This window comes from Oncorhynchus kisutch, unplaced genomic scaffold (genome assembly GCF_002021735.2).
Source record: "Oncorhynchus kisutch isolate 150728-3 unplaced genomic scaffold, Okis_V2 scaffold1237, whole genome shotgun sequence".
Lineage (NCBI taxonomy): Eukaryota > Metazoa > Chordata > Actinopteri > Salmoniformes > Salmonidae > Oncorhynchus > Oncorhynchus kisutch.
The window spans coordinates 1-14852 of NW_022263182.1; the positions used below are offsets into that span (position 1 = coordinate 1).

A 14852-nucleotide genomic window follows, 5' to 3' on the forward strand; every position below is an offset into this window, starting at 1 on the left:
TGAAAATGGTAAGTTACCTCATTGACCCTTCGGAGGACCGTGAAGGGCCCCACAAACTGGGGGGCTCAGCTTCCGGGAGGGCAGGCGGAGCTGGAAGTTCCTTGTGGAGCGAAGTCTATGGACAGATGGGACCAGGGCCCTGAGGCACGGGAAGGGGAAGTAGTTTCTCTGCTGGAGCGTGCCGGGGTGATTCGGTTTGGGTACATATGGAGCAGGAGTTGACATAGCAGGCGATGCCCTGCGCCAAGGTGGGCCACCAGTACTTTTCAGAGAGGGATTGGATAGTGCAAGTGATACCTGGGTGTCCAGAGGCGAGGAATGCGTGTGCCCAGGTGAACAGCCGATCTCTTACCCCCGTGGTGACATAGATGCGTTCTGGAGTGCCGGTAGCAGGAGGGGATTCCTTCCCCAGAGCCTGCCGGATGTCCACATCTACGTCACAAATCACAGGGCCAATGATACGGGAGGACCGACTGATGGGCTGGAGGGCACTTTCGGGACTCTCAACTGGTGTGGAACCACAGGTTACAGGAAAGAAGGTCTTCAGGCAGTGATTTTATCCTCGACCAGGAGATGGTGGGGTTATGACATTGGAGGCAATGGGGGGGGGGGGGGGGGGGCAAGGATGACTTTGTGATGATGACTTTGTGGCAGTTATGATAAGGAAGGGAAGGCTTTCCTGGTGCATGGGTCCCATGGTGAGGGTGAGTGGTGCTGTAATGTGTGTGATTATGCCGGATCCCAATGGTTGCTTTTCCTGGGCTTGGACTGGAAAAGGAGAGGAAAGCGGATGCCAATTTATGGTCAGGGAGAAAGCCAAGTCCTGGGCGATGAAGTTCCCTGCGGCCCCGGAGTCCATTAGAGCTGTAGAGACCACACTTGAGGGACAGCCAGCCAGTAAAATGGGAACCAGAAAGGGTAAGGTGGAAAACGATGATGGAAAACTCACACCTACCCTGGAGATGGAAGATTACGAGGTAATCGTCTCTGCCCTAACTCTGAGTTGCAACACACCAGACAACGCTGAAGCTGGTGCCCCTCCTGGCCGCAACAGGGACAGAGCCCCAGCTGTCTCTGGCGATGCTACTCTGCCTAGGAAAGGTGTGTGGCCCGTACCTCCATGGGTTCAGGCTCTCCAGAAGAGAATGAGGAGTGCCGGCTCATTCCATCTACTGGAGGCTGCCACAGTCCAAAAGGTGAGGGCATACTCCGCAGCAGTCTGGGCACCTTGCTCACCTCCCTCTCTGCCCTCTGGAGGATGGTCAAAGACCGCCCTGAACAGAACCATGAACCACTCATAGGAACCAAGCTCCTCCTCTCCTCTCTCCCAGACAGCCGTAGCCAACGCCAACGCCCGCCAGATCAGCAGGGAAATGACCGTGGCAACCTTGGACCTCTCGGTGGTGGGGTCTCCCATCTGATGGGCGAAATAGAGGGAGCACTGGAGTAGGAAGCCACGGCATTTCGATGGAGTACGTCATACTTCCCCAGAAGGGACAGTACGTCATCGCTGACCTGGGTGGACGGCTGGGTAGGCTGGTGGACTGGCTCACTGTGACGACCTGTGGTACGAGGACCTCTGATAGGGTATGGAGAGCCATGCTAGTGGTATCGAGGTGGTGGAGAATGCCGAGGACCTCCTCCATGGCCGTACCCACTTGCGCCAACTGGTCGTGGTGTTCCGGTGGAGTAGATGACCCTGTTCCCAGACCTTCTGGATGATGGTTTTCTTCTCTACTGCTTCCATATTGAGAGGAAGTATTCTGCCGTGTATACACAGTGAGTCAGGAAGCATATGCAGAAAGAGAGAGCAAGGCAACATTAACAAAACAGGGGATATGTACTGAACAGGAAAACAAACCAATAATGCTTGATGACTGAGGCTACTGATGGCTAAATAAAAGGGAAGATGATCAAGTTGATGAGGAAGTCCAGGTGTGCGTAACGATGTGGAGGCATGACATACATATATTTCCACAAAAATATATGACATCACACTTGCTCAGACCCAATGTATCCACACCCAATGTTGTTTCTAATTCTTATGAAACTCTACCCCATATGACTTCAAATTGTGTTATGTTGTTTCTGTTTATAGTCAACACACTCTCCATCTTGTTCCAATATATGTTATTTTTAAGTCTTGGTTCCAATAGTTCATATTTTTTTTCTCCATAGATTGTGAGTCGGATCGGCTCTCTGCAAGGTTTTGTAAATCTTACTTATCACATGCGTATCTTTTTCTAACTCAAATAGGATTCCCTCAACATTGCTTTGATCTCCAAAAGCTTTTAGGTATCATATAGTGTATTCGGAAAGTATTCAGACCCCTTGACTTTTTCCACATTTTGTTACGTTACAGCCTTATTCTAAAATGTATTAAAGTTTTTTCCCCCATCAATCTACACACAATGTCCCATAATGACAAAGCAGAAACAGGTTAAGAAATGTTAGCAAATGTATTCAAAACTAAACATTGAAATATCACATTTACTTAAGTATCCAGCAGTGATGTAAAGTGCGTAAGTAAAAATACTTGAAAGTACGACTTATCTGTACTTTACTATTTATATTTTTGACAACTTTATACTTTTACTTCACTACATTCCTAAAGAAAATGATATACTTTTTACTCCATACATACCCAAAAGTACTCATTACACTTTGAATGCTTAGCAGAAGAGGAAAATGGTCTAATTCACACAATTATCAAAAGAACATCACCTGTCATCTGTACTTCCTCTGATACATACAAAATACATGCTTCATTTGTAAAGAATGTCTGAGGGTTGCAACATCCGTAAATAAATACAAATATTTCCATGAAAGCTGTACACCACTAGGGTACAAAGATTGTCTTAGGGTCATTTTTGACCCGGCAGTTTTACAATCATTTACACACCACATAAACCACAAAGACACACACACAATGAGACATTGAGATTATGTCTGCTACTTATTGAACTTTTTTGTTTTAATCTGAAGAAGGAAATGGGGAAGAATACAACCCAGAGCACGATGCATCATCTTCCGATGAAGAAATCCCCCAAGCTGAAAGAGAGACATTTTTATCAAAGAATAGCAAAATAACATGGTCCTTGTCACCATATGACAACCAGGGCAGGATGGCAGCACAAAATGTCATAAGGACGACCCCAGGGCCCACTAGACATGCAGTTGCCCATGCCCAGGACATCGCCTCAACATTCTACATGTTCATCACACCAGCCATCGAAAAAATCATCCTGGAAATGACAAATTTGGAGGGTTTCCGTAAATATGGACACAACTGGAAAAGGATGGATGAGATTGATCTGTGTGCCTAAATAGGGCTGATAATCTTAGCTGGTGTGTATAGGTCCCGAGACGAAGCTACATGTAGTCCCTGGGATGCAGAGAGTGGAAGGGCGATTTTCAATGCCACGATGTCACTGAAAGTCTTCCACGCTTTCTCAAGAATGCTACGATTTGATAACCGTGAGAAAAGACCTGCAAGACGTATGGGAGACAAACTGGCGGCCATAAGAGAGGTCTGGGTTTCCTCCATACCTGTAATATCATTGATTTATGTCACTGTTTTCTGTGACACTGATACTTATTACTGATAGTAATCTCTTTTGTCAAAAGGTTGCTGTCCTTTCCGGCAGTATATTCCCAGCAAGCCAGCAAAGTATGGCATCAAGACATGGGTGGCCTGTGACGCACAATCCAGCTACGCTTGGAAGATGCAAGTCTACACAGGGAGCCGACCGGTGGGGGCCCAGAGAAGAACCAGGGGATGGGGGTTGTGCTTGATGTGACAGATGGACTGAGGGGGCACAATGTCACGTGTGACAATTTCTTCACCTCTTATGAACTCCGCCAGCAGCTCCTGAAGAGGAAGAGCACCATGGTTGGCACAGTTATAAAGAACAAGCCTGAGCTCCCCCCTGCACTCCTCGCTACAAGGGAGAGAAAGGACTTCTCATCAAAGTTTGCCTTTGTGATATGGAACCAAGATCAACCCTACTTAGATGCCTGATAAGCAGAACAAGAGGAGGGTGTTCCTGGAGCAGCTGGGAAAGGCACTTGTAACCCACACAATCAAAGAAGGGAGCACCTCCCCCGCACAACAGCCTCTACAGTGCTTGTGAAAGCTGTTCAGGGGGCTGAATTTTGTCCTGTTCCCCAAAGAAGGACTGTAAAACAAATACTATGTGCTGCACATGTGAAAAATACATCTACAAAGTCCATGCACACACACTTGCATACTGTCCTACATGTGCTAATTTGAGCTGATTGATTTATATTCTTCATGTTTTTGTTTTGTGTCTATGATCTTATTTTATTCTTATTCATTGTTGTTGATACACCTTGTGGGTGGGGGCAAAGGTTAAAAAAATGAGAGGACTAGTATTTTGTAGTTTAATTACTCATTATACAGTATATAAGAATATATCACTATGTTTCCAAAAACATTCAAGACTATTATTATTTCCCTTCAATAAAATACATTCAAAACTACTTTCTGCACATTTCTGCTACTTTCTTAGGCTACACAAGTGCTATCTCTTGCAAAAAAAACACCTACGCAGTACCTTTAGCAATAATAATAATAATAATACTCTACTTTATTAAAGAAAACAATTATGACAGTTGTGGTGTAATAAGAACAAGTGGTGTCAACTGATTAAATGCAGTCTTTCTGCTGTGTGAAGAGGGAAACCCCAGATATTCACAAAGTTTGTGACACATGATAGGTTGTTACTTCATGCAAAATAGATTTGGGGTTTAAAATACAATTAGCCTGCTTTATTTTAGGGGTTTAGTGAAGGCGGGGCATTGTTTACCCTTAGGACTAGGGGAGTATACAGAATGTTAAGACTACACAAGGGTTAAGTGTATTTAAAACAAAATACTTTTTGACTTTTACTCAAGTAGGATTTTACTGGGTGAGTTTCACTTTTACTTGAGTCATTTTCTATTACGGTATGTTTACTTTTACTAAAGTATAACAATTGGGTACTTTTTCAACCACTGGTATTCAAAGCCTTTACTTAATAATTTGTTGAAGCACCTTTGGCAGCGATTACAGCCTCAAGTCTTCTTGGGTGTAACGCTACAAGCTTTGCAAACCTGTATTTGGGGAAGTTTGCTTAGGTTCGTTGTCCTGTTGGAAGGTGAACTGTCGCCCAATCTGAGGTCTTGAGCAGGTTTTCATCAAGGATCTCTCTGTAATTCTGCTCTGTTCAGCTTTCCCTCGACCCTGACTAGTGTCCCAATCCCTGCCACTGAAAAACATCCCCACAGCATGATGCTGCCACCACCATGCTTCTCCGTAGGGATGGTGCCAGGTTTCCTCCAGATGTGACGCTTGGCATTCAGGCCAGAGTTCATTCTTGGTTTCATCAGACCAGATAATCTTGCCTCTCATGGTCTAAGAGTCCTTGAGGTGCCTTTTGGCAAACTCCAAGTGGGCTGTCAAGTGCCTTTTACTGAGATAACTGATACTTTGCTCTGTCAAAATATAAACTTCATTTTGTTAATATTAAGACAAGTATTTGTAGAAAAAAAGTTGATTGTCCCATCTTTTAAGAATCCCTGAGCTCTAAAACAGCAACATTTTTCTCTCTGCACCATTGGAAAAATATCCATAGATTATAGCTACACTAGATATGATATAACCAAAGAATGTTGTTATCCATCATTTCTGGATATTACAGGCTTTGCCTAATCAAAACACTGCAATAGATTCTACAACTAACCTAGTATTGGCTGTACTCTCTTCGTTCCCAAATCTGGAAACCAGTTATCTTATACATGTCGAGTTGCAGGTGGTTCTAGAAATACCAGAGAAAATGCAGGTAGATAGCAAATAAAAAAATATTTCTTAGTTTTCTCTAGTGTTTGTGCATTTGCCTGTTGCCTTTTCTTTGCAGGTTTTGCCTTACACAATCTAATGCAGGAGTATTCAATTTACCCTACGAGACCCGGAGTCTGCTGGTTTTCTGTTCTAACTGATAATTAATTGCACACACCTGGTGTCCCAGGTCTAAATCAGTCCCTGACAAGAGGGGAACAATGGAACTGGCTTCTAGGACCAGAGTTGAGTTTGAGGGGTAAAGTGCCTTTTAGAGTTGTAGAGCACCAACCACAGATACACATGCTCGCTAGACCATCTCGAAGACTAAATTCAATATAGAATCAGTGTGACGAGGTGACAAAGAGATTGTTTTACTATTGTAACATGCAGTGAATAGAATTCTGTTGTCCTCTGGTTTAGAAATCAAACTCTGGTTCTCTTATTGCAGACCAAATTGTATACATTTCTCCCAGTTGTTTTAAAGAGGACATTGTAATGCAAGGTATGCTACAGTATATGTGTAGGATATGCTGTGTTGGCTAATTTGCATATTCAGCTTTGTTTTTAAACCTCCATTCTAGCATACATGACACACACATCTTTCAAATTACACGCCTTTATTTGACTTTCTAATGAAAGTATGTGATTGAATGTTTCTTTAAGCCTGCAGCTAGGCCAAAACATGATTTTTTTTTAAATGTCACATTTTCTTATTTCAGTCTTTGGGAGTTCATCAAACACCTACAGCAAGCAATTTGAGTTTTCAAACCTCGTTTGAGGCTGTGTTTACAATGTAGATAGAAGAAGTGTTAAACTACACCTTTTATGAGAAAATGTGCAAGAATTGAAGGTGCCAACAAATGTTATAGTTATTATAAGAATGTTTTACTGTCATATACAAAAAGATCTGCTCCTCCCTCGATGGGGATCGATCAACTTCACATTTTCCCGGCTTCCGCCCACAACCTATAGTTGCATATTTGCATTTTTGAATTAATACTTGAGAGAGTAGCCCACCATTCACATTCTATTCCATATTCTGAGCCATAGGCCTATCCAAGCCTTTACACTTAATGTAGTTGGTCCAAAGTTGGCATCATGACACTCACTTTAATTGGATTGATAATGTAATTCTATCCCAGTTCACTTTCACTACAACAAAGTAATCAGCCTCTCTGTTTTCAGCTAGACTAACACAATACTTGTTTAATTTGATTCATTATAGAATCTTCAGCTTATTAGGACTGGACATGATTTCCTTTACAAATATGTATGTATGTATTTACGTATGTATGTATGAATACTTTTAAATTAATTGATAGTGCAATTAAAGTATGTAATCAAGTCAGCAGCTTCTTGACATTGAGTGCCTCGACTCCTATTAAGTTAATTGAGTATTAGACATTAGACATTTTGTGACATATTCTCGTCTAGTGGTAATGGTCTAGGGGCCCTTTGCTGCATGGATTCAAACCCTGCCTACGCTTCCTATCTGTATTCCTCTACCTTTCTGTCCCCCCCTCTCATTCATAACTTGATATCTCAATAAAGAGAGAAAATACTAATATATATAAAGAAATTAGTAATCTCCAGACCATGTACTACCCAAATGTGGTGAAGGGAACTTATATAGAATAATGGGTTTTGACCTTGGTGGTGACTTTCTGAACTGTTATAGTTAGACCAACAGTTTAAAGTAATACAGAAATATATTGCTATTTCAGTTCTGATTGACTAAATTGACAACATTTTCTGGAAATTTGTTGTATTTTCCCTTAATTTCAACCAAAAACAACCATTCACGGCTATTTGTTTAAAAATGCCTTAGTAAGTTACACAGGATATGTAAGTTGCATAGTATAGTGTTTGTTCCTGCTGTTCTCTCCTTCCCTTTTTCCTTTTCTTCAAATCTGGTATCAGCCGGTCTTCGCCAATTCATCACCCCTCATGTCTGTTTCTGCAGTCACAAAATTCCGCCTTCTTCCACCATTGTCACTGTGATAACAGAACAGAACTACCTCGAGACCAATGATGGTTGATAAATGAAGATAGTTCAACTCAGGTCGTTTACCAATGTCTGCTTTAAGAAGTGGCTCCTTAAGCAGACAACAATGCGATAGTGGTCTGCTTAGTTAATTGACTTCCATTGGGGGAAAAGAAGGAATGGGCTGTCTTGCTTCCTCTTCCATCTCTGCTTGAGACTCCAGAATGCTGAGTCACAATGACAAGGCAGAAATACAGCCAGGGCAGAGCCTGAGTCAGTCCATACTGTAGTAGAACCAACAGGAGGTTATGACAGGAATAAGAAGTGGCGCAAATTTCCCTGGGGACAGAGGGGACATGCATTTATGTCCCCTCCCCAGTTTTATCATTGGAATGTGATACAAAACAAGGCAACGGTGTGCTTTTGGACCATACGGATCTCACCGAGTAGTCGGGAAGGCTGTTTGTAGTGTTTATTCAACCCATCCAATATATATATATATATATATATATATATATATATATATATATATAATATGTCCCCCCCACAACTAAAACCAATGTTGCGCCCCTGGTAAAAATAGTGGGAGGGAGCAATAGGGAGAGAGGGTGAGGGGGAAAGATTACAGACTAAAAACACTGTGTCACCCTTCAGAACTTCAATAGAAATAGTTATGTAATCGTTAACCATTGACAGTATTAGTTACTGTTTATAACTTAGTGCGGCTGGTCACATGATGGACCCGGTCATGACTTTAACAACTTAACACAGGTTCTCTGGGTTGAACATTACAGAAGAGATTTGCATGGAGAAATTAAGACAATTATTTGACTATTTCAATTTTAATCCTGTTTGCTCTTCTGCTAAAATATGGTCACTTAGAACAACCTGGAAGAGTAGACGTAACATAGTAAAAGTATATTCGGGAATATTCCAATTAGTATGATATGTTTTGTATGGTATGTATTAATTTGTGGATGTCCATCATCAAATTGGTATTATAATAAACTAATGGTAATTCGTACAATATGTTACGAATTGCAATTTTTATAATACGTTATGATTTGCTAAACATATGATATGTTACGAATTCCAATTTGTTGTGGCTAACTTTAGCTCGGTGGCTAGGTGCTAACGTTAGCTAGGTGGCTAAAGTTAGTTAGGCTAGGGGTTAAGGTTACTTTAGGATTAAGATAAGGATATGAGTTAGGTTAAAGGGTTACGGTTAGGGTTAGGGTTAGGGGAAGGGTTAGCTAACATGCTAAGTAGTTGCAAAGTAGCTAAAAAGTAGTAAATAGTTGCAAAGTTGCTAATTAGCAAAAAAGCTGAAGTTGTCTGTGATGAGCTACAAGCAACTTTTGGGATGCTAGACGTTCACGTTATATGCTCACCCAAACTTATACTTTAGGCATAACACATAATTTAGTCAAAAACTGATGTACCTTTTCGCAAAAAAAAGGAGGAATGCCAAGTATGTCACAGCCCTTGTTGTCACACCGGTTTAAGCATGAGTCTACTGCCACTTCCAACAGTCTGAAGAGGCTTCGTCTCATTGTCTCCAAAACTTTGTTTCCACTCATAATGAAATCAGTACGCTATAAAGTGAGGTTCAGCCTAGAACAGTTGATCAAAGTAACAGAAAGCAGGGCACATACTTCAAGGATTATCTATGTTGAAGACCCTTACCCACATTTGAAGCAGCTTCATAATTTTTCAACAAACAATGAACATAGATAGTAGCTATGACAAACTGATAGATAGAGCCTGTTTTGGCTTACATTTTAGGAAAAAGGGGGCCCTGTTCTAAAACAATTGGAGTAGAGGCAATACCTTACATACTAGGCCAGGAAAGACCAGGGTCTGTATAAATCAGTGGAAGCTGGGGGGAGGAGCTTCCCCATAAATGTAATGTTATTCAATGTGATCTAAAAGGCAAAACTGATCCTAACCCGGCACTCTTGCTCTGAGAGGTTGATGCAAACTGCCCCAGAAGACCTCAGCTGTGTTCGAATACCCATACTAACATGCAGTATACTACATACTTAATGAGTACATACTGCATACTATATACTATTAGTTCACAGTGCTCCCGAATGGCTCAGCGGTCTAAGGCACTGCATCTCAGTGCAAGCGGCGTCACTATAGTACTGCTGTAATTGAGGTATGATTGGGCCCAGTGTCGTCCTGGTTTGGCTGGAGTAGGCCGTCATTGAAAATAAGAATTTGTTCTTAAATGACTTGCCTAGTTAAATAAAGGTTACATTTGAATATACTGTAAAAGAACTGTAAACTTTTAGTTGAGCGTACTAGCGCTTCAGCGGTCTACCGGAAGCTGATGCTGTTGCTATGCAACCTCTTGTTAGCTTGTTAGCATAACTAATTACTAGCTAGACATCATACGATTTCGGATGCGTCTGTAAATTTAATCTGGAGTGCCAGAGTACGCTCTGGGCCTTCTTAAATTCAGAGCGTTGTCAGATTGTCCGTTCGTAAATTCAAAGCGTTTTGCTCTCTGGCCGAGGAGTTGGGTTGACTCGAGCGTTCTGACCTCATAACGGCAGTCAAGCACCCAAGCTAACTGGTTAACTTTGGCTACCTCACTCTGACCATTTTACTCGCCCTAGCAGAGCTGGTTAGGCTGTTTTCATGTTATCCAGAGCATTGGTGACTGTAACTGTGGTGCTGGCAACAATTGAATTACAATTCAATTTAATTTAATTATTATTTTTTATCATTTTCTTAAAATCTGAAAACGTTGTGTGGCCATGCCCGTTTTCTGAAGAATTGAATTATGGGCCCTGAAAGCTCAGAAATAATGTCCACTGCTTATATGCTTTGTATTTTGGCTAATTTAGTATGACATCCGGGAACTTTTGGCATACTAACTATATCCATACTATGACCAATAACCATACTACATACTCCACTTCCATCACAAATAGTACGGTTAGTGCGGTTAGTATGAGTATTCGAAACACAGCTCTAGTTCTTATGAATACCAATGACGTATCAACTACATGGCTGTATTGAGCAATAACCCAGCACTCTGAAAGCACCCTGTTAACAGTTGTGGAAGATCAGGTCATGTGAACTGAAGTTGTTAGGAAGGTTACTTTATTACTGTCGTCTTTGATTTTCATTAGCTGTAAAAAGTTTTCCACTTCACAGTTGTAGCTTAATAACCTATGTATGGTTAGATGTATGTAGCTACTGATTTTGTGTAGTTATTTCTAGGCTAATGTAATCAACTGACATACCATTTGTCAACCTCATTATGTAATTTAAACCGAAAGGTGTATCATCAAATATCATTTCTACAAAAGCCAGCCTTTCTTTCTCTGTCCACTACTGTATTCCCATACCTCATACTGCTGATATTAAAAAGTGTGATAAACCATACAGTTTTTCTTTTGGCTCTATTCTGGAAAAGGTAAACAATTAAGCTAGGTATGCTATTGAAACATGTGCTCTTAGAGAATGAAACAGACGTTTACAGAACTGCGTCTCAAAGTTCAATTCCTTTTACATCCTAAATCAAACGTAGACGTAGACTATTTCTAAATTAGCCTAATATTAGAATTCTTTCTATTTTCTTCTAAGGATATAACAAACACACATTTTTCCACAATAACTTCTGTAGTTAGACCTGCACTGTAGCATTTATTTTGGCTGATACTACTGCTTTAGATGTTTCCAATAGAATGTTACTTTGTAATAAACAAAGTTTAAAAAAATAATAACAGTCTGAGATGAAGGGGTCAAGGATAGAGCATTTACTCTGCCCAAAAACTTTCTTTCAAATTACTTGAGGATTATGATCGAATAGAAGTTTCGTAATGTTTAAGCTTTTACAAATGTACTGATATATGTGGATGCATGTGGTATTCCGGAAACTTTGAGAAAAATGAAGTATTTTTTGCGTGGTGTTCACACACTCTCATTGGCTGGAATGGTCCCACCTGATCGTGCCTGTCTTCATTCGTTGAGCACATGTATTTCCATTGATAGAGTGGTCACTCGGCTCTCTTGTCAATATAATAAATAATCTTTGCTTTAGGTCATGTGTATGAGTGGGCTCGTCTTTAAATGACCCGCCTAGTTCCTGTTGAAATTCTAAAGGTGATTGGCTACGCTCTGTGAGGGTGGATTTCACTGACGCGTTCCGTTTGGAACAATAAATAGAGCGAACAAGGGTCCTTCTAGTTCACAGGTCTGAGAAGACGCATGAAGAAGTTCTTGCTTCAACAGTGATTGAACGGAACTCCTCTGCCTTCGTCCCGCATTATAGAACATTAAGGATTAATGACATAGCACTTACTTGAACTATAATAGCAATATAGTTTAAACTCTATTTTTGTACTTTTTATTTTGATATAAAATAAAAAATCTGCCAAGATGGAGTCTCAGATCCGCCAGAACTATCACCACGATTGCGAAGCTGCCATCAACCGGATGATCAACTTGGAGATGTTTGCCTCCTACACCTACACTTCAATGGTAAGGAGTCTACCAAGATGACCGTTTTGTTGATCTACCTGTGTATTATTATGCCTGGTCCTAAATGGCTTTTTTTCCACTTGATTTTTCTGTTGTCCTAGACAATTAATAGCCAAGAATCTCAACTCCGTGAAGTACATTTGAGTTTTACTTGGCAAGGCTATTAAGACCCTCCAGTTAGAAATAGCATACAAATGAAGTTGAATCTATCCTACCTCTGTCAGAGCGTGTAACAACTCATTGACAGGTTAAAAGTCAGGTTACCAAGTAGACAACAGACTGATTCATCCCTATATCATCAAGCCTAGTTGCCACAACAAGAACAGAATGCTGTCATGTTTTTTTCCTTTTTCTAACTGCAATGTTTTGTTTATCCACCCAGGCTTTCTATTTCTCCCGTGATGATGTGGCTCTGCGAGGCTTCGCGCATTTCTTCAAGGAGAACAGCGACGAGGAGCGGGAGCACGCGGACAAGCTACTCTCCTTCCAGAACAAGAGAGGTGGACGCATTTTACTCCAGGACATCAAGGTGAGCGCCTGAGCATCAAACACATTTAGATTGTAGACTGATGTTTTTCCTCCATGGAGGAAAGTGTCTACAGATTTTAGTTGATCTAGAGAACCTGTAGTCCTAAACATACTGCCTCTAACCACTGAACTGAAACTGTGAGGGGTGTAACTCTGTTCACTTTATCTTAACATCTGCTAGTAGTCCTTAACACTTCTGTGTTCACTCTGTCCTGTGTAGAAGCCAGAACGTGATGAGTGGGGCAATGGGCTGGAGGCCATGCAGTGTGCTCTGCAGCTGGAGAAGAATGTGAACCAGGCCCTGCTGGACCTGCACAAGATTGCCTCTGACAAGGTTGACCCCCATGTAAGTTATGGTGGAACCACACATCACATAGAATACAGGTACTGTCCCAGGAGATGATCAGGTTGTTGTAGCTCTGATAACTAATGACACCGGATTGTTTACCTGCTTCGTCACACGCACACAATAGTCCACAGATGCTCACAATGCAGCTAATGCATAAGGGGTGGCAGGTTGTCTAGGGGTTAGAGATTTGGGCCTTAAAGGGTGCTGGATTGAATCCCAGAGCTGACCAGGTAAAAATGTGTTCTGCCCCTGAACAAGGCAGTTAACCTATTGTTCCACATTAGGATGCCATTGTAAAGCAGTGTTTTAATGGACTTGACTCGTTAAAAAATAGACACCTCATTATCTACACTTATGCCATTACCACCAGGCTATTGTGTGTTACTGTAATTACTGTTACAATAGTCGGTAATCATTATTTTGTCTGACCTGTTTTCCCTCTTTAGCTGTGTGACTTTCTGGAGACCCATTACCTGAATGAGCAGGTGGAGGCCATTAAGAAGCTGGGAGACCACATCACCAACCTCACCAAGATGGATGCTGTCAAAAACAAGATGGGAGAGTACCTGTTTGACAAGCACACCCTGGGAGGCCAGAGCTAAACCACTTCCATCCCCAGGCTATGGCCTCATGCCTCAGACCAGGACTCCTGGCTTCTCTGATAGATCCTCCTGGCTTTGCTTTTATAGGGATGGGAGAGTGTTAAACTGGTGAATTGCAACACTGCTGTGACATTGTTTCTGTTGACAACACTACTGTATTTTGGAGGCAAGGCTTCTTGTAAAACAATAAAAAAAGTTTGTTTGTTTCTGTTTTCTAAGTGTTGACCTGTAGTAATGGATGTTGTATCAGTCTATTCAGGTGCTTTGCTCTTTTACTGAGCGTCTTCATACCAGTGAGAAATATTTAATTGCAGACCTACTAGTGACTGAGGGTCATAACAATAGAAGTTAAACATGAGTTTTAAAGGATGTTACCTCTGACCACAGGGTGGCACTATTACAAGATACAGTAAAGGACATTTCAATTAAGGACCCAGCTGTCAACTCTAGCGCCGTAGGAGTGAAACTGTTACCTACAATTGATGTAGACCTTTACACTGTGCATCACAAGTTTATTAGACAGCCTAGAGGTCAATCAAAACTGTTAGCCAGCTGTTATGGCACATTTCTCTAGTGATGGGAAGTTTGGCTCTGACTGGCAAATCTCCACTTATTTATTTCATTTGGTAATGCCCAATAGTTCCCCATAAGTTACAGAACGCTGTCATTTTGGTAATTAACAGGCAAATTGAACTTTAATACTTGAACTGAAAAATATTGTTTTCAAGATATAGTAAAGGAGTTTCTGGTGGCTAGACAACTTGGTTAAAGGGGAAGATGGTCTACTCGGCATTGGAATTTTCAACTATTCTTTATACAACCAATTATTGACATGGTAAAATTGAGTACATTTGTATGGTATTGACTATCTTGGTTTATATTTAGGGTAGTTTTGCAGCTTTGTCATTCTATTTGAAAACATTTTACACAAAGAGGGCCAGAGATTTGTAATCTGATGTACCCAAAAAGGCCACTAGATGGCATCTGATTAAATTGCATATTCCTTCATTTCCCAACATTTTGTATTTATGGATCCCTATTAGCTGCTGT

General features: G+C 41.2%; 1 protein-coding gene across 1 annotated transcript; it reads left to right on the forward strand.

Annotated features, from left to right (window-relative positions):
- The first annotated feature begins 11944 nt into the window (after positions 1-11944).
- Positions 11945-14033, forward strand: LOC116365439 (ferritin, middle subunit-like). The gene is made up of 4 exons (XM_031818040.1): positions 11945-12323; positions 12706-12852; positions 13072-13197; positions 13647-14033. Exons 1-4 carry the CDS (start codon positions 12222-12224, stop codon positions 13800-13802), a joined length of 531 nt encoding a protein of 176 aa, XP_031673900.1. The 5' UTR covers positions 11945-12221; the 3' UTR covers positions 13803-14033.
- Positions 14034-14852: the final 819 nt, after the last annotated feature.

What these genes read in the sequence shown, in the direction of transcription:
- LOC116365439 (XM_031818040.1), top strand. Translation starts at nt 12,222, where the DNA reads ATGGAGTCTCAGATCCGCCAGAACTATCACCACGATTGCGAAGCTGCC. An exon ending in TTTTACTCCAGGACATCAAG is followed by an intron (nt 12,853 to 13,071) that starts GTGAGCGCCTGA and finishes TGTCCTGTGTAG; the next exon opens with AAGCCAGAACGTGATGAGTG. An exon ending in CTGACAAGGTTGACCCCCAT is followed by an intron (nt 13,198 to 13,646) that starts GTAAGTTATGGT and finishes TTCCCTCTTTAG; the next exon opens with CTGTGTGACTTTCTGGAGAC.